This window comes from Fukomys damarensis, unplaced genomic scaffold (assembly GCF_012274545.1).
Source record: "Fukomys damarensis isolate Sample0158 unplaced genomic scaffold, DMR_v1.0_HiC HiC_scaffold_11, whole genome shotgun sequence".
In the NCBI taxonomy this organism is placed as follows: domain Eukaryota; kingdom Metazoa; phylum Chordata; class Mammalia; order Rodentia; family Bathyergidae; genus Fukomys; species Fukomys damarensis.
In genome coordinates, this window is record NW_022900923.1 from 22548734 (window position 1) to 22571553 (window position 22820).

At 35.4% G+C, this 22820-nt stretch overlaps 1 protein-coding gene across 2 annotated transcripts in view; it reads left to right on the plus strand.

Annotated features, from left to right (window-relative positions):
- Cep350 (centrosomal protein 350) overlaps window positions 1–22820 on the plus strand; it is a 174405-nt gene that overhangs the window by 69550 nt on the left and 82035 nt on the right. For both annotated transcript variants that reach the window (XM_033762122.1, XM_010630274.2), the window contains exons 15-24: window positions 794–980; window positions 4494–4714; window positions 5372–5535; window positions 7822–7932; window positions 8328–8468; window positions 9977–10110; window positions 11639–11761; window positions 13463–13632; window positions 20721–20917; window positions 21665–21849. In XM_033762122.1, the coding sequence (XP_033618013.1) occupies window positions 794–980; window positions 4494–4714; window positions 5372–5535; window positions 7822–7932; window positions 8328–8468; window positions 9977–10110; window positions 11639–11761; window positions 13463–13632; window positions 20721–20917; window positions 21665–21849 (1633 nt within the window). The remainder of the gene's footprint in view (window positions 1–793; window positions 981–4493; window positions 4715–5371; window positions 5536–7821; window positions 7933–8327; window positions 8469–9976; window positions 10111–11638; window positions 11762–13462; window positions 13633–20720; window positions 20918–21664; window positions 21850–22820) is intronic.

Sequence of the window (22820 nt, forward strand, 5' to 3'; positions counted from 1 at the left end):
AAAATTCAGTGACGTGAGGTACACAGTCATTCAACCATTGCTGCTATCTGTTGGAAAAACTTTTTTATTTTTCCCCAAACTGAAACTTTGTATCCATTAAACAATGCCTTGTAGGAACCGGGTGTGCTGGCACATGCCTATAATCCCAGCACTTGGGAGGCTGAGGCAGGAGGATCGCTGTGAGTTCAAGACCAGCCTGGGCTACATAGTGAGTTACAGGTCAGTCTCAACTACATAGTGAGACTGTCTCTAAAAACCAAAAAAAAAAAAAAGGAGGGATAGGTATTATCCATTAGTTTAGTGAGGACTGTGTTCTAAAAATAAGGCCATATCAGATTGCATATAGGTCTGTAATCTCAGCACTCCAGGAGACTGAGATGCCTTGTCATTCCTCTGTTCCCCAGTCTTTTAACTATAGACCTATTTTCTGTCTCTGAATTTGACCTGTAGAATTTTATAATAATTGTTCTTTGGCGATTAGGCTTATTTTACTTAGCATAATGTGTTCAAAGTTCAGTCTGTTGTAGTATGTATCAGAATGTCTTTTTTGCCGGGGAAGAGTTTGAGACAGTCATGCTGTGTAGTGCAGGCTGGTGTTGAACTCACTGTGTAGCCCATACTGGCCTCAAACTCAAGGTGATCCTCCTGCCTCAGCCTCTCAGGTGCTAGGATTACAGGTGTGTGCTACCATGCTCAATTCATAGTTGCCTTTTAAAATTTTCTTTGTTTTGTTTTTCTTAGTCTCTCTTAGTCTAATATTAGAAATCAGCTTTATAAGAAATTTACTCTACAGGGTTGGATTCATTCACTGGAAATGTTCAAAACTCACTTGATGAGGAAAAAGTACAGTCCAGCTCAGAACATGGTTACCATCAAGGAAAGAAATCTGGGACCAGTAGCAAACTTTTCACAATTAAAGATTGTGAGCAGACTCTTGACACTGATGGCACTTTGGAAGAACTTTCTGGATATTCTGTGAGGTAAAGTAATATATTTACGCAGTTAATTAAAAATTTTTTTTATTAGTACGTGTTTGTAGTATATAATATTTACATTCCTTTTGGGGGATTGTATGTATACATAATAATCTTAATTCCTTTTTTCATTCCCTTTCCTTTTTCTCTTTGTCTTCACCCATCTCTTAATCTTCTTAGTTTCTTTTTTATTTGGTACATTTTTTGTTGTACATGTTTACATTCCTTGTGTGGAGTTGGTACATATGCATAACACTTCATTCCTTTTTTCACCCCTATTCCCTCTCTGCCCACTCTCTCTCTTTTTTTTTGGTACCAGGGATCAAACTCAGCACCTTGTGTTTGTGAGGCAGGCAGCAGCACCACTAAGCTAAATTTCTGGCCTGTTCTCTTCATCTTTCCCTCTGAGACAGATCTATCTTCTTACTTCTTATCTATCTATCTTTTATTTTGCTTTTTATTTATACATTGGGTATTTGTATAATGTAATTCCTATATAACTAAAGTTACCTTATTGTTCAAAGACTCCTCTTGGTAAATTTCATGTTGGCAGTTAATTATGCATGTCTGAGCTACCATAGAATTTTATACTTTCTGAATAGTCTTTGTTCATACCTCTAGACTTTATGATTTAGAATATGGTCACCTTTTATCCAAACTTCTATAACTTCTCCTTCAGGAGTTCACCTCAAACACAATCACTTGTCTAATTTAAAAGCCATTATTACAGTGTTCTTGACTCAAGTCTTTCCATTGAGCATCTGCCTTTCTTTGGATACTTTGAGAGGTTGAATACCCTGTAGATCAACTGTAAGAACCTAATTTTATATTTGAAGAGTTCTTACCGGACTGCCATAGAGTTTCTCAATTTTTGCCAATAAATTTTGCTTCTAAACTCTAGCTGTATTTTTCCACCCTTTCAATACCACTACTTAACATCCTTTTGGTCTTATTGTTGAAATTACTTCTTTTAAACTTTTCTCTCTTGCTCAACTCACTCAAGCAGATTTTGAAATCTCACTCTTATTGGAACTTGCATACTTTGTGTTTTCCCCCTGACCTTTTAATGTTATATATTACATGCATATGTATTCCATATAACCTTCAGTTATTGTTTCCTGTGAATTCATTCACATTATTTTTTATTCTGTGCACTGGTCTTGTCCTGTCTGGAAATTAAAGCTCTGAGATTGATTTTCTTTTTTTTTTTTTTAGTAACTATGCTTTTTCTAATACTGTTATGAAGAAATAGCCATTTGTAATGCTTTCATATTGTATCATTAATATTATTGTTGCTATGTTTCAATTTTAATTTGTCAGTGATTTTATGATTTAGAAAACTTTACCGCTACCACCTCCGCTGTATTGGGGATCAAACTCAGAATCTTGCACTTGCAAGGCAGGCACTGTGCCCCTGACCTAAATCCCCAGCCAAACTTTACCTTTTTTTTTTTTTCTTTTTCCCTTTTTGGTACTTGGGATAAACTCAGGACCTTGTACTTTCGAGGCAGGTGGGAGAACCACTGAGCTAAATCCCTGGCCCTCCCTTTACACTTTTAGAAATGTTAGTCTGAGGGAATCTTCTGTGAAAAGCAAATATAAATTCATTTTGTAAAACCATAAGATGAGATACTTTGTTTGATATCATGTTGAAATTTAAAATAATTCTTTTTCCAGATTCTATAAATGAAATTGACAGACTACTAGAAATACAGTAGTTCTGTTTATCTTCAGTTTTGTTTTGCATGATTTCAGTTATCCACTGTCAGTTATAGATCAAAATATTAAATGAAAATTCCAGAAATAAAAGATTCATGTTTTAATTTATACACCATTCAGATATGAAATATGTGACCATCTTGCTCCCCTCCCCTCATGTGAATCATCCCTTTACCAGTGTATTGACAGTGTATAACCTCCTTGCTATCTTGGTTGTCTGATTGACCATTGTTGTTGTGATAATGCTTATATTTATATAAACCTTATTTTATTTAGTAATGGCCCCAGAGCTGGCATTTCAGTTGTGCCAAAGAGAAGTTTGATTGTGCTTCTTTTTAAGTGAAATGGTTAAACAGCTTGACGTAATAAAAAAAGGGAAAAATATACTGAAGTAGCTAAGATCTAAAATAAGAATTTTTCATCCATGAAATTGTGAAGGAAAAAGAAACTCGTGGTAGTTTTGCTATCACACCACAAATTACAAAAGTTTTTGTTTCTTTTGTTGTTGTTGTTGTTCTCAGTATTGGGGATCAAACTCAGGACCTTGTGTTTGCAAGGCAGACATGGTGCCACTGAATTACATCCCCAGCACTTCAGATTGCAAAAGTTGCAGCCACAGAGTGCAGTAAATGCTTTTAAGGTAGAAGAGACATAATTTGTGCATATGAGGAAACCTAGTATATCCAAGTTTGATTTGATACTGTCCAAGGTTTCAAGCATCCACTAGAGGTCTTAGAATATATTCCTCACTTATAAGGGGTCTGTTTGCTCTAATATTCCCTAAACCATCAACAGGAGATTAAAGGTCTTGACAAAGAAGTGAGTGTCTCTCAAGACTACATTTTTTTGAGACAAGATCTCACTATATAGTTCAGGCTGGCCTTGAACTCACTATGTAGCCCAAGTTGGTCTTGAACTCCCAGCAATCCTCTTGCCTCAGCCTCCCTAATCCTGGGGTAACAGGTGTGTACCACCATGCCTAGCCACTGCTCAAGACGACTTATTCAAATATTTTTTATGTTGGATAGAAGATAAATTTTTACCTTTGAGAACCATCTTATAGTTTATCAGGAGCCGAAAGCAAACTTATTCAAGTATACTGTGCTAAATACTTTATAGAGTATCTTTTAATAGATTATTCAGTAAATATTCAGTGCAAGGCAATATGCTTGGTATTATGAGAAATGATACCTCTAACGTGCTTAATTTCTCAAGGACGGGTTAGACAGATGCTTTAGTTTAATTAATTGCTGAGAGTTGTTAAAATCCCACCATTATGAAGTTACTTAGTATTCAGGAAAGATATGTCATATTAAAAGCTATATATAAACACAAACATTATTTAAACATAAACAGTGTGAAAAATTTTCTATAAATTTTTTCAGTTATCAAAGAGAATGACAATGTTATTTAATTTTTAATACAGAATGATGTTTTATTCTCTTTCAGGGACATATTTTAACAAACAAGATAAAATGTCTTTTAAAAATGTTGTATTTTTGTTGCTATATTGCACCATACAATGAGTGAATGATGATATATGTGCTTTGTAGAAGAAAGAGTTTAAGTGCCAGTTTAAGAGACCCCCCCCCACACATAAACCTTTGCATTTTATTTAGGGTACAATTGGTGGTTAACTTGTTCAACACTGTAAATCTACCAGTTATAGGAATATTCAGTCGTTTGTTCAACATAATGATTATGTTGAATGAATACATGCCTAAATCATGCTATTTAAGGCAAATGTTGTTAAAGAAAGTAGTCCCTTTCTCTAATGTTTTTATGAAACAAAACTTCTAGTTTCTCATCAGACAAGGGAAGATCTCAGAAAACTCCAACTTCTCCTCTATCTCCAAGTTCCCAGAAATTGCTACAGTTTGACCATCCAGGAACTTCATTAGAAAGACCTAAGTCTTCTGTAATAATACCTCCAACTACAACAGGATTTAACCCTAGTGCAGCTTTCACTGATGTGAACCTGGCTACCAACAGAGCAACAGCAGAGATGGCTTCAACACCAGGCAAGTAGATCCTGCTGTTACAATTTTTAAAATAAAAGTGTTACATGTTTTACCTCTGAAAATCCCTTTTCTTTCAATTGAGCCATAAAGAGATGTTATTTCAAGTAAACATAATTATTCTTTAAAGTAGTAAATAAGCTGGGCATGGCGGCGCATACCTGTAATCCCAGCACTTGGGAGGCTGAAACAGGAGGATCACTGTGAGTTTGAGACCAGCCTGGGCTTCATAGTGGGTTCCAAGTCAGTCTCAACTACATAGTGAGACCCTGACTCAAAAAACCAAAAAAAACCCCAAAAAAACAAAAACTAAAAACCAACAACTAAAGTAGTAAATAAAAGCTATACAGGAAAATAAATATTAAAAATCATGACATATTTGATAGTTACCATTTTTTCCCATGTTGTCAGATTAGTTAGAATACACTTGAAAAATATATCCCATATATATACTTTTGGGTGATTTTATACACACACGCACATGCACAGACACGTGTGTTCATGCCATATACACATAAAAGAAGTAACTATTAAAAGTATTAGTCACTATCTTTTCAACAAAGGAAAGCAGACTTGTTTTGACTCATGGAAATAAATTTTAGAAATCTGAGTTGTAATTTCATATAAACTTTTCCATTTGACAATTGTTGTGCACACCAGGTTCTAAGCGATTTTCCCCTGCTGGCCTCCAACATCGTATGGCAGTAGAACTAAGTTATCTGAATGCCATCGAGGAGTCAGTGCGCCAACTGTCAGACATAGAAAGAGTTCGAGGCATTTCACTTGCTCAGCAGGAGAGTGTATCTCTGGCTCAGATTATAAAGGTATTTGTGGACTTTTCTTTTTTATCTTTCCTATTTAAAATAGTCGTGGTGAGTTTTAAAATAAACTTTTAAACTACCAAATTAAAAAAAATCTGCCATATACAGGACCTATAAGTAACCCTGTGTAAATCATATAGGATACTAAAAAGAAAATTAAAGATAAAGTTTTGGGCAGCAGAAAAATAACATAATCATTCTTTTTCAAGAACTTCGTTTTCCATGTTTTATCCTTTGTTTTTCCTTTGTGCTGTGGATTGAACCCAGAATTTTGCATATGCTAGGCAAGCATTCTACCATTGAGCTACATTCCTAGTCCTTATGCTTTGTTTTATGATAGTGTAAAAATTAGCCATTCTAAATATTTTGATTTGATTTGATTTTGATTTGACAATCAAAATTGGCTGTTTTAATATTTTATTTGTACGAAGTGAAAAAAATTTTTTTGAGATCCACATGTTTGATAAAGTCAGGATAATGTGAACTTTTCCTTACCAAACAAAAACCTGCTGGAAAAAGAATAGTGTTCTTCAGTGGAGTGCTACTGGTATAATTTTTTAAACTGAGATATTGTTTACATATTAAAATCTCAGGATGATTGTAATTTGCTTTTTTTTTGTAATCTGTATTTTGTAATGAGGTGGGTCGTCCTTTTATGTATTTATTGATCATTCTTATATTTTCTTTTTCTTTTTTTCTTTTTGTGGTACTGGGGATTGAACTCAGGCCCTTGTGCTTGTGAGGCAGGTGCTGGAACCACTTAGCTAAATCCCTGGCCCTTGGATTATCTTTTAATTATAGAGTTATAGGAGCTCTTTATATATTCTAGAAACAAATCCTTTTTACCTGAATTTCAAATGTTGTAACCCAGTTCTTGGCTTACCATTTTATCTTTCAAACTGTCTTCTAGTAAAGAAAGTAGGTATTTTTAGTTTTGAGAAAATCCTGTTTTTAACCTTTTGTCTTTTGTAGTAATGCCTTCTTTTTTTCTAAGAAATCTTTGCCTACCCTAAGATGTTAACAGAGATACTTTCAAATGTTTTTCCTGAGAAAGCTTTTAGTTTTTGCTTTTGTATTTGTGTGAACCAGTTAATTTTGGGGTTTGATATGAACAAGGAGTAAAAGGTTATTTTTCTTATGTATGGATATTCTGTTGTCTTTTCATTTTCTTAAAAAGACTTAAATTGTAGCATGTTCATCAGTGGTAACTATTGTGTAGCTCTGTTTCTAAACTTTGTTCTTACCTGTTAATCTGTTTGCTTACCCCTAATGACAATAGCATATTGTATTTATTATTTTGATTTTATGGTGAATGTGGAGATTAGGATATAATTTCTTCAACTTTGTTCTTTTTCAAGAAGATTTTGGCTATTCTAAATATTTTATATTTTCATATAATAGTTAAAATTGTATGGAATAATGGCAAGAAAAGGTCCTGGTAAAAAAAGTAGACCTTTTGGAGGGCAGCATTTTAAATGAAACTTCCCCTTCAAAATAAAAAACAAATCAATTATCCAACTTGAGGCATAATCTATTTTATATATAGGACATATTTTTATCTCTTCTAAAGAGTTAAATGTTGCTGGGTATGGTGGCGCACGCCTGTAATCCCAGCACTTGGGAGGCTGAAACAGGAGGATCGTTCTGAGTTTTTAGACCAGCCTGGGGTACATAGTGAGTTCCAGGTCAGTCTCAACTACATAGTGAGACCCTGTCTCAAAAAACAAAAAAACAAACAAAAAACAACAACAACAACAAAAATTAAATGTTAAGGCTAGGGATTTAGCTCAGTGGTGCCATAGCTTGCCTCGTAAGCACAAGGTCCTGAGTTTGATCCCTGGTACAAAAAAAAAAGAGTTAAACATTAAAGTTTTTACTTTCTGCTTAGCTTTTTGGTATCAATTTTAAGTCTTACATGCCTTGGAAATTTTTTATATTTGTACAGTATTTGATATATGATATATGGTCATTAAATATTTTTAATAAATAATAAATGGCTGATGACTGTACTGCTCACTGTCTTTCTTTTAGAGGGTAGTTGGTTGCCCCAAATAATTTATATTAGAAAGATAGCATTGTGAGCCACACGCAGTGTGTTAATTATCTGTAATCCCAGTGATTTGGAGGCTTGAGGCAAGGAAGATGAATTTGAGGCCAGCCTCTGTAACTAAATGATACCCTGACTCAAAGATTAAAGAGAAAAATAGCATCATGTTTATTATAGTCACTGTGCCAAAAGTAGTTTAATGTTTTAGAATTAATATTTGATTATTTTTTTATTTCTTGAAGGCACAGCAGCAACGCCATGAGAGGGATTTAGCTCTTTTGAAAATGAAGGCTGAACAAGAGGCTCTGGAATGCCAGAGACAATTAGAAGAAACCCAGAACAAAGCAGCTCAGGTAACATAGCTTGCAGCAGGTCCTGGTTCTCAAACCTACATTTCTATCTTGGAAATCACTGTGACATTCTTTTATTATATATTAGTAAAAAAGATATAGATAATTACATTTAGTACTTTATATGGAATAATTTCATTTTTCCACTTCATTCTTATTTCAACCCTGTGAAATAGTAAAGACTGAGTTCCAATTTAAAGAAGTGGCAGCTAAGGGAAATGGTAGTTACTAGTTCAAAGACACATTAACCGGAGTTACAATTTCAGCTGTGAAATCTAAGTTGTAGTCAAGTATTTTGTAAAATAGTTGATCCATGAAACAAATTTATAAATTAATACTAATTTGGAGGGATAGAAGGCTAAAACCCAAGTTCTTTTATTATCTCCTTTCATTTATAGGTCCATGCAGAATCATTACAGCAGGTGGTCAAATCACAAAGGGAAGTAACTGAAGTTCTTCAGGAAGCAGCTTGTAAAATAACAGCTCAGCAGACAGAGACTGCTTGCCTTACCACAGATACAGCTTACCAGACCTGTGAGGTGAGAGCCAAGGAGACCTCATTTTGTTTTTAGTTCTTTTTAGTCAGTTTGAGTAACTTGGTCTTGCACTCGCAATGGCTTCTGTCATCTAGCAAAAGGATAATCTGAATTAGTGACTTTTAATGGGGCCTTTTCGAAATAAGCACCACCATTAATTAGAGAGTGTTGCAAGTATGAATCTTAGAGAGGCAGAAAAAAGGTGAACTCTTAATTTCTGTCCTCTCATAACCTTTTTAGTAAAGTATCAACTTTATTGATGTGTAATCTATAAATAATACAGTACATACATTTTAAGTACATATATAATATATGTACATATATAATATAATATGTATAAATACCACTATAATTAAGAATGTAATCTTTTTGTCACTCTAAAAATTTCCTTCATACCTCGTCAGTCCTCATTCATAGCCTATGGAAGCCACTCTTTGCATTTCATTTATATCCAGAATGATATTGGTCAGTGGCTTTTTTTTTTTTTTTTTTTGATACTGGGGATTGAATTCCAAACCTTGCACTTGCAAGATGGCACAATGCCACTGAACTAAATCCCCATCTCTAGTCAGTGTCTTTTTCTTTCTTTTTTGAGACAGTGTCTCACTATGCAGTTCAGACTGCCCTGGAATTCACTGTGTAGTCCAGGCTGGTCTTGAATTCACAGCAGTCTTCCTGCCTCAGCCTCCCAAGTGCTAGTATTATAGGCGTGAACCACCACGCCTGGTTAGTCAGTGTCTTTTTAAAAAACTGTACCAAGAGTAAAGACAAAAATACTGTGATATCAATTGTATTCTGTGTAAAGTATATTATAATCTGTTGATAAAGTTTCACTTGATTTTAGCAATAATAATTTTGAACAAGTTAGGACTATTTGTGAAATGTGTAGTAAGAATGCATAAATCTACAAATGTTGAGTATTGTGGAGTTGTACAAATAAATACACAACTGAGTGTTCTTTCTCAAGAAAATTTTAATGTAGTAGACAACAACAAAATATTTCAAAAACACTTGAAGGAATAGCTCACAACAGTAATTGAATAACTATTAAATGAATAATAGATATGGCAGTTGCAGTAGTGTTTAGAGTAGGATAAATGTACTGCACATTGTAAGGAAAGCTTTAGAAGGTAAATAATAACTGAGTTGATTGCTTTTTTTTGTACCAGGGATGGAACTTGGGTCCTTGTGCTTGACAGGCAAGTGGCGGCACCACTGAGCTAAATCCCTGAGTTGATTCTTAAGGAAGGCTTTTTTATGGCTTTCAGGCTTTCTACCTAATTTGCAGTTTGTTATAGCTGGGTAAAATCTTAGAAATCAGGTAGGCAAACTATGTAAGACGAGTTTCTTGGGACTCAGGCTAGATAAGTTCCTCACAATATTTCAGCTGTCAGTAGCAGAATTTGCTTGCTTTCAATCTAGTGACCTTCCTAGAACGCTGCTCCCTCTCAGTTCCTCAATGACATGATCTTTTATATCTACTTTTCTCTTTGTTGTGTGTTCATATTTAGATGGCAGAGTTGACTCGAACGCATATCTCAGATGGCATCACTGCCTCAGGAGCTCCCCTTGTGACATATGACCATCAGCGGCAACATTTTCCAGATTTCATGAAACAACTGAGGACCAGAGCTGAAACAAATAGGTTAGTATGTATTCAGCAAATACGTCATGCATGTCTGTTATGTTCTAGAGCAGTGATGGTAAACCTTTCAGAGCTTTCAGTGATAAAGTTCCCTGTGGCACACGTCGTAGGTTCACCACCACTGTTCTAGGCATTCTTCTGGGTACTTGGAATGCAGATATAGGCTTATAGCCTAATGTGGAAGATAAACATTGGAAAAATATTCAGTTAAGTGAAAAAACACTTAAAAACTCAGATAAATGTTACAAAGAAAGGAACACATGTCTCAGATATATAACACTAGATTTTGAATATTCTGGGAGTACACAGAGTCAGAGAAAGTATTCCTGAGGAAGTAAAACTGATAGATCTAGTGGATGAGTCAGTGATATAAAGAAGGTAAGGAATAGGCAGAACAAAAGCCCTGAAAAGGGCGGGGAATAGTGCTGCATGCCAGTAATCTCAACATTGTAGGAGGCTCAGGAAGGAGGCCTATAAGTTTGAGGATAGCCTAGGCAATCTGTCTCAAAAAACAAAACAAAAAAAGCCTTGAAGGAAGAAAGAACATGACATATTTAAGAAAAAGTAGATCAGCATAACTTGAGGCATACAGCAAAGAGAATGGTATGAGATGATGAATCAGGTAGGACCTTGCAGATTTGAGGCCTAGGAATTTATTCCAGGAACAAAGAAAAGTTATTAAAGAGTTTTTTTAGGTAGAGCTGGGTGACATGGTCATACTTGTATATATGGATTTCTTTTTCTGGTACCAGGGATCGAACTTGGGATGTTGTACTTGCAAGGCAGGCAGCGGAACCACTGAGCTAAATCCTTGGCCCTGTATTTATGGATTTTTAAAAAAATCATATTTTCACTGTCTCTAATTCATAGATTTAAAGTCTCTGTTTACATTTATTGATACTAGGAGTGATTATGTATTGGTATCCTTTAAGCAAAATGTATATTTTCTGTATTGTTATGTCCTTTTCAATTATTGCATGCCTTTCTTCTTAAATACTTTATAAGTTATTTTTTAATTTGTATGCATTTCAGAGTTTATCTCATATTACTTTTTTTTTGGAGGGGAGGGTACCGGGGATTGAACTCAGGTCCTTGCGCTTGCAAGGCAGGCCACTGAACCAATGAGCTAAATCCCCAGCCCTCTCATATTACTTTTGAATAGTATTTAAACTCTTTATTTTAAATTGGAGACTAAATATTTAATTAGTTACTATTTTCTTTTTTTAAATTTTATTGATACATTTTAGGCATGCAATATAATGACATTTGTCATTGGAAATTTGCATCTTTACATAATCTATCTTGGTTCTTATTTTTTTCTCCTTCCCTCCCTTCAACCACTCCATCCCTCCCTATTTACAAAGAATTTGTTTCCATTTTTTTATTTTTTTATATTAATTCCATTCCCTTTTTTTCCTTTCCCCTACCCAGCCCATTTCTCCTTCCCCTTTATTCCTTTTCTTCCAATTTCACATTATCTATTATAGCTTTTAGTTCTTATTTACACTTTTTATTATTTTCTTTGTAGGATAAGCCAGTCAGTTTCACACTCTCAGAATAAAGATGGAACTCTTGACTCAAAACATCAGAAGCATTCCCCTTCATATGATAGTTATTCTGAGTCATCAAGATACAAGAATCACGATCGAAGGTAAAGAAAGAACTATCTGGTAAATTCTGATAATGACTTAAGCATTGCTTTTCCTTGACTTCTTAATCTCATTTCTGTAAATGGAACAATACCTGCCTTTTGATGCTAGTTTCCCTTAATTAGCTAGTTAACAAAATATTTTACACATATCATAATACAACTACTGTTCATTGAGAACCTGGTTGTACAAGCACCGTGTAAGCTGTTTTCCCTACATTTAATCTTTACAGCAACCTTCCAAGGCAGATAATATTATCTTCATATTAGGGAACTCAGCTGCATGGAAATGTTAAGAAAATCACCAAGGTCACATATATAATGACACACCAATGAATCAAACCTTGCCTATCTGCCTACAAAGCCAAAGTTTCAACTTCATGTCCCTTTGACTGCAAAGCTCTTGCTGTTTCCTGCCTTGTATTTTTGTTTTATAACTTTATTAGATTTATCTTTTCAGAAACATTTATTAAATCAGATAATTAGATTATATACTGATAAATACTATTATATAAATACACACAAAAATACTTATAAAAATAGGAACAGAAGTGACCAGAGACCTTCCTTGAGGATAAGAGGAGGGGTCCATGAAGACTTCACAGGAATGTCCCTTGGACTGAGTCCTGAAATTAGTAGTTCATTAGGCAAACAGAGAAGGAAAAACATTTCAGAGAAGAAAATAGCGCACAGAGGATCTTAAAACCAGAATCAAGATAAGCTTCTAATATCCTTTACAATTTTGAAATACTTTTTTTTTGGTACTGGGGATTGAACTCAGGACCTGGCTCTCGTGAAGCAGGCATGGTGCCACTGAGCTAAACCCCCAGCCTTTGGACACTTTTTAGAATGAGTAAACTAAAAACAACAAGGAGAAAGAAGGAAAACATGGGAGAATACCATATAATTTTAGTTTGTTAGCAAAAGAATAGGCAAGATTTAAAGTTTATTAGACATTTGGATACTTGAGACTTACTGTCAAGGGAAAGACAAAGCTAGTGATAATAGATTTGAGATTCAATCTAGGTAACAGTAGGAAGTGAAAGATACACAGGAAAACTTAGCAAGGTGGGAAGAAATGCAAGTGAGAGTAGAATAATGGAATATAAGAACAGTGACCTTTTATTTAATATTTGACATAATTTCAGGCTTTCAGAAAAATTGCAAGAATACTACAAGGTCCTCAAGTATCTTTCATCCAGATTACTCTAATGTTAGTATTTTACCATATGTCATTAGCAAGCTTTTAAAGAAAGTAGAGGTCAGCACTATGTAATATTACAGAGAAAGAAATTATTGATTGGATTTGGCAGGAATTTAAGTAGAATTTACAGTTAGAGTTAGGTAGAGAACAGTTTCAGTACAAGTATTGATATCTAATCAGATTATGATAAATCATGATGATAATGAAAGGAAGTGAAGATAGTGAGCTCCCCTTTTCAGATGTTTCCTTTAGTTTCCCAGAAATGAAACAAGGAAGTGATTACCCAGGAATAAGTGCCTATTAAAATGATCTCAAAATGAAACTTTCCTTTTCATATTCATCTTTTTCAAAATCGTTTTTTCTCAGATGTATGTATACTTACCTTTTTTATGTTTTATATTTTTCTTGGTTTCATAGTCATTTAGTCAAATAAATTTACTTGGTTTGAAGTTGTGATCCTTACTTAGTTGCTTTTTTGTTTCCATACTATCCATAAACAGAAATAGTAGTAGTAATAGCCGTAAAGAAATTCCTTCAGCTCTGTCTTATAAGGAAAATGAGAAGAAACTTCATGATGAAAAGATGGAGAGTTCAATTGATGAACAGGTTCAAACTGCTGCAGATGATTCTTTACGAAGCGATAGCATTCCATCTCTTCCTGATGAGAAAGGTAACTTTCCTTGTAATGTGCATTATTATTTTTTATCAAAACTAGAGGAAAAGATGATCTTTGTTAGAAAGTGGCAAATAACTAGACTAGATTGTGTTACAGTATTTTGTGAAAAGTAATATTTAACTAAGATTTCTAAGCACAGTAGTGAAAGAGTAGTCTAGTTTCTCTTTACTGCTTATAGTAAAGAATTTATTAAGCAAAAAACAAAACAAAACAAAACACCTGAATTTGAAGACTTAGAAAATTCTAAGCCTTTCTATATTGCAAAAAAAAAAAAAAGAGCATGCTCTAGAGAGAATACTAGGGGCATGGCTAGACAGTCTTCACTCTACAAAGAGATTACCCATGGATTTTATCAGCCACCTCAGCAGACACCAGGAATAGAGATGGGATTTTACCAACAGAGATGCTAATTTGGACTAAAAAAGGCAGGATGGATAAAGGGGGCCCTTTAGACTTCTGGGATTCTATAGAATAGAACAGTAGAGCTTCCCTGGTTGCAAACATAAAATTACTTCAAGAATCCTTCAAGAATGAATTCCAAGGGCCAGGCATTTAGCTCAGTGGCACCATGCCTGCCTCGCAAGCACAAGGTCCTGAGTTCGATCCCTGGTACTGTGGGGGTGGTGGGGGAGTGACTTTCAGGACATTTCACAGATCAGGAAGGCTGCCACTGTAACCATAGGCCCAAATGGCAAGACTCCCTACTCGAATCCGGGGGATGAGGGGTCAGTCTTTCTCTTGCTTCCTATTTCATCAGTAAGAAATTTACTTGCCTTTTGAAAATCCAAATGATGACATTGTCCAGAAAAATTTAACACATTTATTTATAATTGTTATAAAGTTGAACTGTTGGAACTTTTTCAGTAAAACATTCTGACTGAATTAGTGTTTTACATCCCTACTTTTATATATTAATAATATATAGTAAATGAAGTTGGGAATATGCCAGTACCTGATTTTAGTCCCCTGTTTTTCTGCTTATAATCATATATTTAGATCCTTTGGATCCTATTGCAAAAACTATCTAATGTTCAGAACTGGCAGTAACAGGAAGAATTTTGTGCATGTATGTTGAGGATGAAATGTTTTGTTATAGTAGCTTCCTAAGCATATTCTTTATGTATACCATGTGCTAGTTGGATGTCTTTTGGCATAATGCTCAGATTGAAGTCCTGAGCAATTTCTTCCACCAGATGCTGGAAGAGGAATTTGTGAATCAAAAATTCAGGGGCTTCTGATACCATCTAAATTCATGGAGTGCCACAATACCAGGCCGGTAATGATGAGGTTCTGCGCTCCTCAAGTAGCACGCATACTCTTACAAGTGACTTTTTTAGCCAGTGGCTCCTTCTGTGCTTTACCACTATTTGATTTGCAAGTAGTTTGTTTTATAGAAGACAATGGTATAGAGACACCCTTATTTACCCCTTTTCTCCTTTGGCTGAAGCTTAGCCAGCTAGAGGTGTGAGTGAGCCACTGAGAGCTGGCTATTGCTATAAACATCCATCTCATTGTTTTTAGGGACTAGTCTACCCCTGGGTCTGAGAGTGTGGAGGCTCTTGCCCCAGTGGGCCTGTAAGGCAAAACTGACAACCTGTTGGACCTAGAAGGTAACCATCATGATGGGTCTAAAGGGAAAAGCAATAAGCCAAAGAATGTCACTATCTAGTCTTAAGGTCTAATGGAATTTTCCTTGCCATGATTTGGACCTGCTTAGAACCTAGACCTCTTTCTTCTGCTTAGAACCTAACCATTTTTCCCATTTGGATAGGAATGTTTATTCTTTGCCTGTCCCATAAGTGTATTTGGGAAGCACATAATTTCTCTGGTTTTATAGGTTCATGGCTAGTTAGAAATTTTGCCTCAGGATGGAATCTTACCTTCAATTTCACCTATATTATCTAATTGTATTAGTTGTTCACTGCTGGGACAAAATATATGACATGCACAACATAAAGGAGAAAAGTTTTATTTTGGCTGTTTCAGAAATTTCAGTCTGTGGTTAGCTAGCTAGCTCAAAAGCAGAAACATGGCAGAAGGACATGGTAGAATTGCATGTAGGAGGAAAGCTGCTGATATGATGACAGCTAGGACCAGAGAGTGAGTCAGAAGAAGGGCCAGTCAGTAGATAACAGTCTCCCAAGGTCACAGACTCATCCATACACATCCAAAAGTATACTTTACTAATCTCTCAAGTGTATCTCAAGCCAATTAGTCGCAATTAGCCATCATACTAATTTAGATAGTATTTAGATGGGACTTTGCATTTGGAGTTGATGCTATTATAATAAAGACTTTTGGGACCATTAGAATGAGGTGAATATATTTTTCATATGAGAAGGTCATGAATTTGAGGGGTAGCAGAGGATAAAATGTTACAGAATGATTTACACCTACCTGTAAAATTCTTAAATTGATCCCTCAAATATATGACTATTTAGGGATAGAGTCTAAGGAGATAATTAAGGTTAAATGAAATCATTAGGGTGAACCTCTAATTCAGCAGGACTGATATCCTTATGAGAAGAGGCTCCAGGAGTACATTCACAAAGAAAAGGCCACGTGAGGGACACAGCCAGATGGCATCTGTCTGCCAGGAAAAGAGGTCTTTCCAGACCAACCCTGCTGGTATTTTGAATATGGACTTCTATCCTCCACAACTGTGAGATAATAAATCTGTTGATTTAGCTACCCATTCTGTGGTCTTCAGTTAACGGCAGACCAAGCAGACTAATACAATAGTTTATAAATGTTGTGGGTCGTGCTCAGAATTTTTTAGATACACACAATCAAAACAACTTTCTGAGCCCAACATGGTGGTGCATGTCTGTAATCCCAGCTCCCTGGGAAGATTGTAAATTTGAGCCTTACCTGTGCAATTTAGTGAGCCCCTGTCTCAAAATAAAAAGTAAAATTGGGATTTGAAATCTTCTTCAGTGCAAAGTTCTAGGTTCAACTCCATTTCTGCTAAAAAATGTTCCGTGGACCACTAGGTTAAACATTTAGCTTAGACCTGATAATGACCACTTCCATGTCATAGGAGAAATAAAGGGCATATGAAAATAATAAAGGAATTATTTGTTCAGTTTCTTCTGTAGTATAAATTTAAGCTCTTAAATTTTATTAATGTTTGTAATTAAAGTACTGATGACAAATTTAATTTTCAATAATGTCTATGAGTTATAGAAGGATAGATAATAACCAAGTGTGACTTTTTAAATGCTGGATCTCAAGTATATACCATGGTGCCAGCCTTCCAGTAACAAATAAATAATTGTTAAGTGAGAGTTTCGAAATATCATGAACTGCAACCTTTGACTTAGTTAATTGATTCATCAAAATAAAATAAAATAAAATAAAATATTTGGACTGCTATTTCTAATCACATTGGAGGAACAAGGACTAGATGTATTTTTCCTCCTAAAACTGCTAAAATGTTAGGGAAAATATTTGCAATAATAGTTTTCAAGACACTGTATATCAGGTAGTGAATGATGCTGATTTATGAGAGACTGGAAGTAAATGAAATGAGTACTTGTGATTATCCCAACTTACTGTTTAGAGCCATGATAGTGAACATATGGCGTGCTGCGGTGGGCTGTTTGTATCATTGAAGACTAAAAGTTCACCATCACTGGCCTAGAGGGTTTGCAGGCCACAGAGAATGGAATCCACTGGTCTCCCTGAATTGATAAAATAAGAGTTAGGTGTTCAGAGAGGCCAAGCAGCTAAACTTCACAGGGCAAACATGAAATAGAAAATGAGCTGTTAGAAATTCATATGTACAATGATGAATATAACTGTACCGTGTACCTAAAATGTACCAATAAACTCAATGAGAAGAAAAAAAGAAATTCATAGGTAAAGGAAAACAGGAGAAAATGTAGTTGATCGTCACTTTGGTAATGACTTTTTAGACATAAATTTCAAGATGTGGTCTTTATAGATTCTGGATAAGTCCTTAATCATATTTATGACTTCCAGTTATCTTCTCCCAGTCTGTGGGTTATCTATTCATTTTTTTTAAACATTGTTCTTCACAGAGCAGAAGAATCTATAAAGATCCCTTAAAATTAACAAGAAAATCAGTAGGTCAATTTTAAAGTGTATGAAAGATCTGAACAGATACTTCATTGAAGAAAATATATAGATGCTAAATAGATACTAGACCGGGTCTTTGACGACGTATATCATCAAAGACATGAAAATAAAATCACAGAGCCAGGTGTGGTAGCACACACCTCTATTCCCAGCATACTGGAGGCTAAGGCCAGATAATTGCTTTGGAGCAGTCTGAGCAACCTAGCAGGACCCTGTCTCAAGGAAGGAAAAGAAAAAAAAAAATCACAGTAAGATACCACAGTGTGCCTATTAGTTGGCTTTAAAAAAAGGACAAATTGGTGGCGCAACATGGGGTAATAGAAACTTTCATTTACTGCTGATAAGAACTCAAAATAATATGGCTGCTGTTCAAGAGTTTCATAGTGTATTTTAAGATTTATAATATAGCTGGGGATTTAGCTCAGTGGTTCCGGCGCCTGCCTCACAAACACAAGGACCCAAGTTTGATCCCTGGTACCAAAAAAAAGAGAAAAGATTTACAATATATAATATAACCCAGCTATCACATGCCTAGTTATTTGCCAAGTGATTTGAAAACTTATGTCCTCAAAAAAGTCTATACCTTAATGTTGATAGCAATATTGTTCCTAACTGCTAATAGCCAGGATAAATAGGTACAGTGAATACTACAATTTAGCTATTAAGAGGAACAAATTATTGATACATGCAACAACACAGATAAATTTTAAATGATTGCCCCAGGTGAAGAAAAGAAGGAAGCTCCAAAAGGCTATGTGTTGTATGATTTCATTTATATCATATTTTGGAAAAGATAGAATTATAAGGGTGGAAAACAGATTAATGATATCCATATTCTGGGGCAAAAGTAGTAGTTGGCTATAAAAGACATACATAGGGAATTTCTAGGGTAGAGGAACAGTTACATATGGTATTTGCATGTTCTGTATTTGCATAATGGTATGTATGTGTTTCTAAAAACGCTGAAGCTGTGTATCATAAAGAGAATTTGTAGGGGCTCCTGGAAATTGGACCCAAGGCCTTGCACATGGTAGGCAAACAGTCAACCCCAGAGCTAGCTATACCCTGAGACAGGGTCTCATTAAGTTGTCCAGTCTGGCCTCAACTGGTGATCCTGCTTCAGCCTTCTGAGTAGCTGCGATTACAGGTGTGCATCACCATACCCAGCTATGAAGAGGAAATTTTAATGTATGTGAACTAAAGATACACACACACATACTCAACAGTCAGGATGTTGAAAGTTCCCTGGATAAGAGTGCAGCCTGTGACCAGTGAATCTAATTGTATTACAATTGTACAGTGTAACCACATGAGGGGGAGAGGTCTCGTATTACAATACAATGTATGTATATAATTTTAAGAAGAGATTTATTGGATTGGCTTACTTAGAAGCTGTAGGATCCCATAATGCCTGGCTATTGGCTAGAGAGCTGATAGCTATTCAGTCTAAGAAGCCTCAGAACAAGAGGGACCAGTGATGCATCCCCAGTCTGATGCTTGAAGGCCTAAAAGCTCCTCGAAGAGTGGCTTGTGTGTTTGCATTCAAAGGCTGAAGAATCTGGAGTCTGATGTTCACAACCAATGACATCAGCAAAAAAAAAATGCGCCTGCATAAGAAGAGTTGAGCTTGTGCTCACTTACAAGCTTCCATACTTTTTGCTACATTTGGATCCCCAGCCTTTTGGTCAGTGCTGCCCACATTTGGGTGAGTTCTCTCCACTTAAGTTTGCTGACTTTCTAACCCCCACTGGAAGTCACACTAAGAGATGTGCTTTTTAAAAGGCTTTATTTTTCACAGATATACAGGTTAATTTTCTTTATCTAAATATGGGTGTTGAACAAATAAGTAAATGGGTATTAAAAAGATGGGTATTAAAAAGTAAGAGCCAGATGATTTGATGTTAGAGATGGAAATTATAGACACACAAGAAAGGAAAACGAGTGAACTGGTACTGAATTTGAGTCAGACATCAGTAGGAATTCATGTTTAGCTTGTTGAATGAATGAATACAAAAATGTGTGTGTGTGTGTGTGTGTGTGTGTGTATGCTCATGCATATATAGGCAAGTGAGTGTACATGTGTATGTTACTAAGCATTTCCATTGAGCAAATGCTGAGTCAGTGATACCCCAGTAGTAATAAAGACAGTTCCCAGATTATGGTTTCTAAGTATCAGTCTCAATAAAAGAAATCAGAGCTATTTGGTGAAATGGTATATTCTAAGGCTTCAGAGAAAACCCAAAATGAATCTTTCTTGTGGTACCAGAAATTGAGGAAGTAGTCAGTTAACAAAAGGTTGGGGTGTGTCAAAGGTGCACACGTGCCAACCTGAAAGAGCTGTGACATTTCTAATTAAGTATGGACTATTTTTTGTTCCTCGGATCCAACTAGGGCCACTGAGCTAAATCCTTGGCCCTAAAAGTATGGATTTAATGAGTTCTTTTTTGGCGGGTGGTGGTGTTTGAGACAAGAGTCTCACTACGTAGTTGAGTCTGACCTGGAACTCAGTATGTAGCCCAGGCTGGTCTCGAACTCACAGTGATCCTCCTGCCTCAGCCTCCCAAATGCTGGGATTACAGGCGTGCGCCACCATGCCTGGCTGGATTTAATGAGTTCTTAAAAAAGTATTTCAGTCATTTCTTTGTTGTCAGTGTTTAACTTATTCCCTTTATTTTGACTGTTTATATTTTCTTTGTGAAAGCTTGATCATTTTTCTATACCTGTATTAGTGTCTTTCTCATTGACATGTATGACCTATTTAAATATGAGGTACATTAATCTTTTATAATATTTGTTATCCTAGTGTTTCTAGGTATTATAGAGATTTTTTTCAGTAAACGAATTGTTTATTGTTTCATGCCTATTAATTGCGAGTGGTCAGTTCTATGAATTTGTTTGTCCAGAAAGAGGCAAAAGGGCTGCTAATAAAATACCTACTGCGAATAGTTATAATGATAAAAGCTTTCTCTCTGTTCTCTTAGATTCAACTTCTATTGCAACAGAATATTCCCTGAAATTTGATGAATCCATGACAGAAGATGAAATAGAAGAAAAATCGTTTCGATCTTTACTACCTTCTGAGAGTCATCGTCGATTTAACATGGAAAAGAAAAGAGGCCATCATGATGACTCTGATGAAGAAGCTTCCCCAAACAAGACTACACTGTCTTCTACCAAGGTGTGTTTCAGTTGGCCTCAAAGTGAATTTACTGTCAAAGATACGAGGTACATTCTATGTTGAACTCATTTGCCAATTATCAGAATTATTTTCCTGAGTTAATCAGATTTATGTTGTTCCTTATAAAATCTGGCCTCAATTTTCTTTTTTTTTTGGTACTGTGGATCAAACTAAGAACCTTGCACTTGTGAGGCAGGTGGCAGAACCACTGAGCTAAATCCCAGCCCCTGACCTCAATTTTCTTACAGAGTAGAACATAAAATTATTTCTTAAAATGAAATAAAGCCTTTGAGTATCTCAGCCAGTGTTAATCCCTGTAGCTTTTAATTTGCTTCACTGTTATAACATTTAAAAATTTACAATCACTCATCTTTCCAAATTGTATCCCTTTTGGATAATAGGAATAAATTCTTACCCAACTTTGTATCCCTGTGACAGTACACGCTTGCAGTTAATTAAGATTTTATTTGTTGAATAAATTGGCAGATCCCATGTGCCCTGGGAGTATTCTCTTATATCACTGGCAGATCTAGATAGATAGGTAGAAAGATATTTGTTTGTTTTTAATTTTTGAGATGGGTTCTTACTGTGTTGTTTAAGTTGGTTTCAAACTTGTGCTTTCAAATGATTACAAAGCTTGTTGTAATGGTGTGGTTCCACACTTGGCTTCATAATTTTTTCGGTGGATGTATATCTCTTTTTAATGAAGTTAAGTACCAAAAGGTGACATATTTAAATAAACTTTAGGAACTGAGCATGCCGTTCTCTGGAGAACAAGACAGCTTTTCTAAATTTACTATGGAGATGGTTCGACAGTATATGAAAGAAGAGGAAATGAGAGCAGCTCACCAATCTTCACTTTTACGTCTCCGTGAAAAGGCCTTGAAGGAAAAAACTAAGGCTGAATTAGCCTGGCTAGAGCATCAAAAAAAGTAAGTTCTTTCAATGAGTGTAGTTTTTACTGTTGTTTCTTTCATAAAAATGAAATGCTTTATGTTTTTAAAAATATTTTTGTTTCCTCTTTTTTTTTTTGTTTCTTTTTTGTCCTGATGGTGCTGGGGATTGAACCCTGGACTTTGTGTATGCTAACAAGCATACCCTTTACCATTGTGCTATGTCCCCAACTCCTCATTAAATTTGATTTGATCATCCTAGTTTCTCAAGCTAGGAATGTGGCAGTAATCTTTGATATATGTTACTTTCAAGACCTTCCTGCCCACGTAACATTTTCCCTTCATTTCTCTTTTATCACTCTGACTCTTTATCTCTCTTTTTTTTTTTTAATTGAGTTTATTGGTACAATCTAGGTATACCATACAGTTACATTCATCATTGGGATTCTGTACCTTTACATAATAGGTCTTGATTCTCATTTTTTCCCCTTGTCCCTGCCCTCCTTCACCCCCTCCTCCCCTCCCCATTTACAAAGACTTTGTTTCCATTTTTTTCAGTTTCTCATATTTTTTTCCTCTCCCTTATTACCTTTCCCCCACCATTCCCACTTTCCCTACACCTTTAGCCCTTTACTTCCTATTTCACATTATTAATTATCTCATTAGGATCCTGTGTACTATTATAGTTTTTTACACCAAAGAAACTATTCGGTATTTCAGTTAAAGAAATCTCTGTATGAACATTAAAAATAGGGAATCCTAAAATTAAACTAAAAAGGGAAGTAAAAGAGAAAAGCCAATGATGTAACATTAAAATAATCCTTAATTCTGGAGATGAAAATGGTCCCTGAACATACTTAAATTGCTTCTTGCTCTTATAATCTTATCTTATTCTTTTTTTTCATTATTTAGAGAATACTTTATTAGTTTTTGTAATCAAACCCACGTAGATATGACCTTACATGTTTAGTACGATGTGTTACCCCTGTACACATGGAAAAAAAATATAT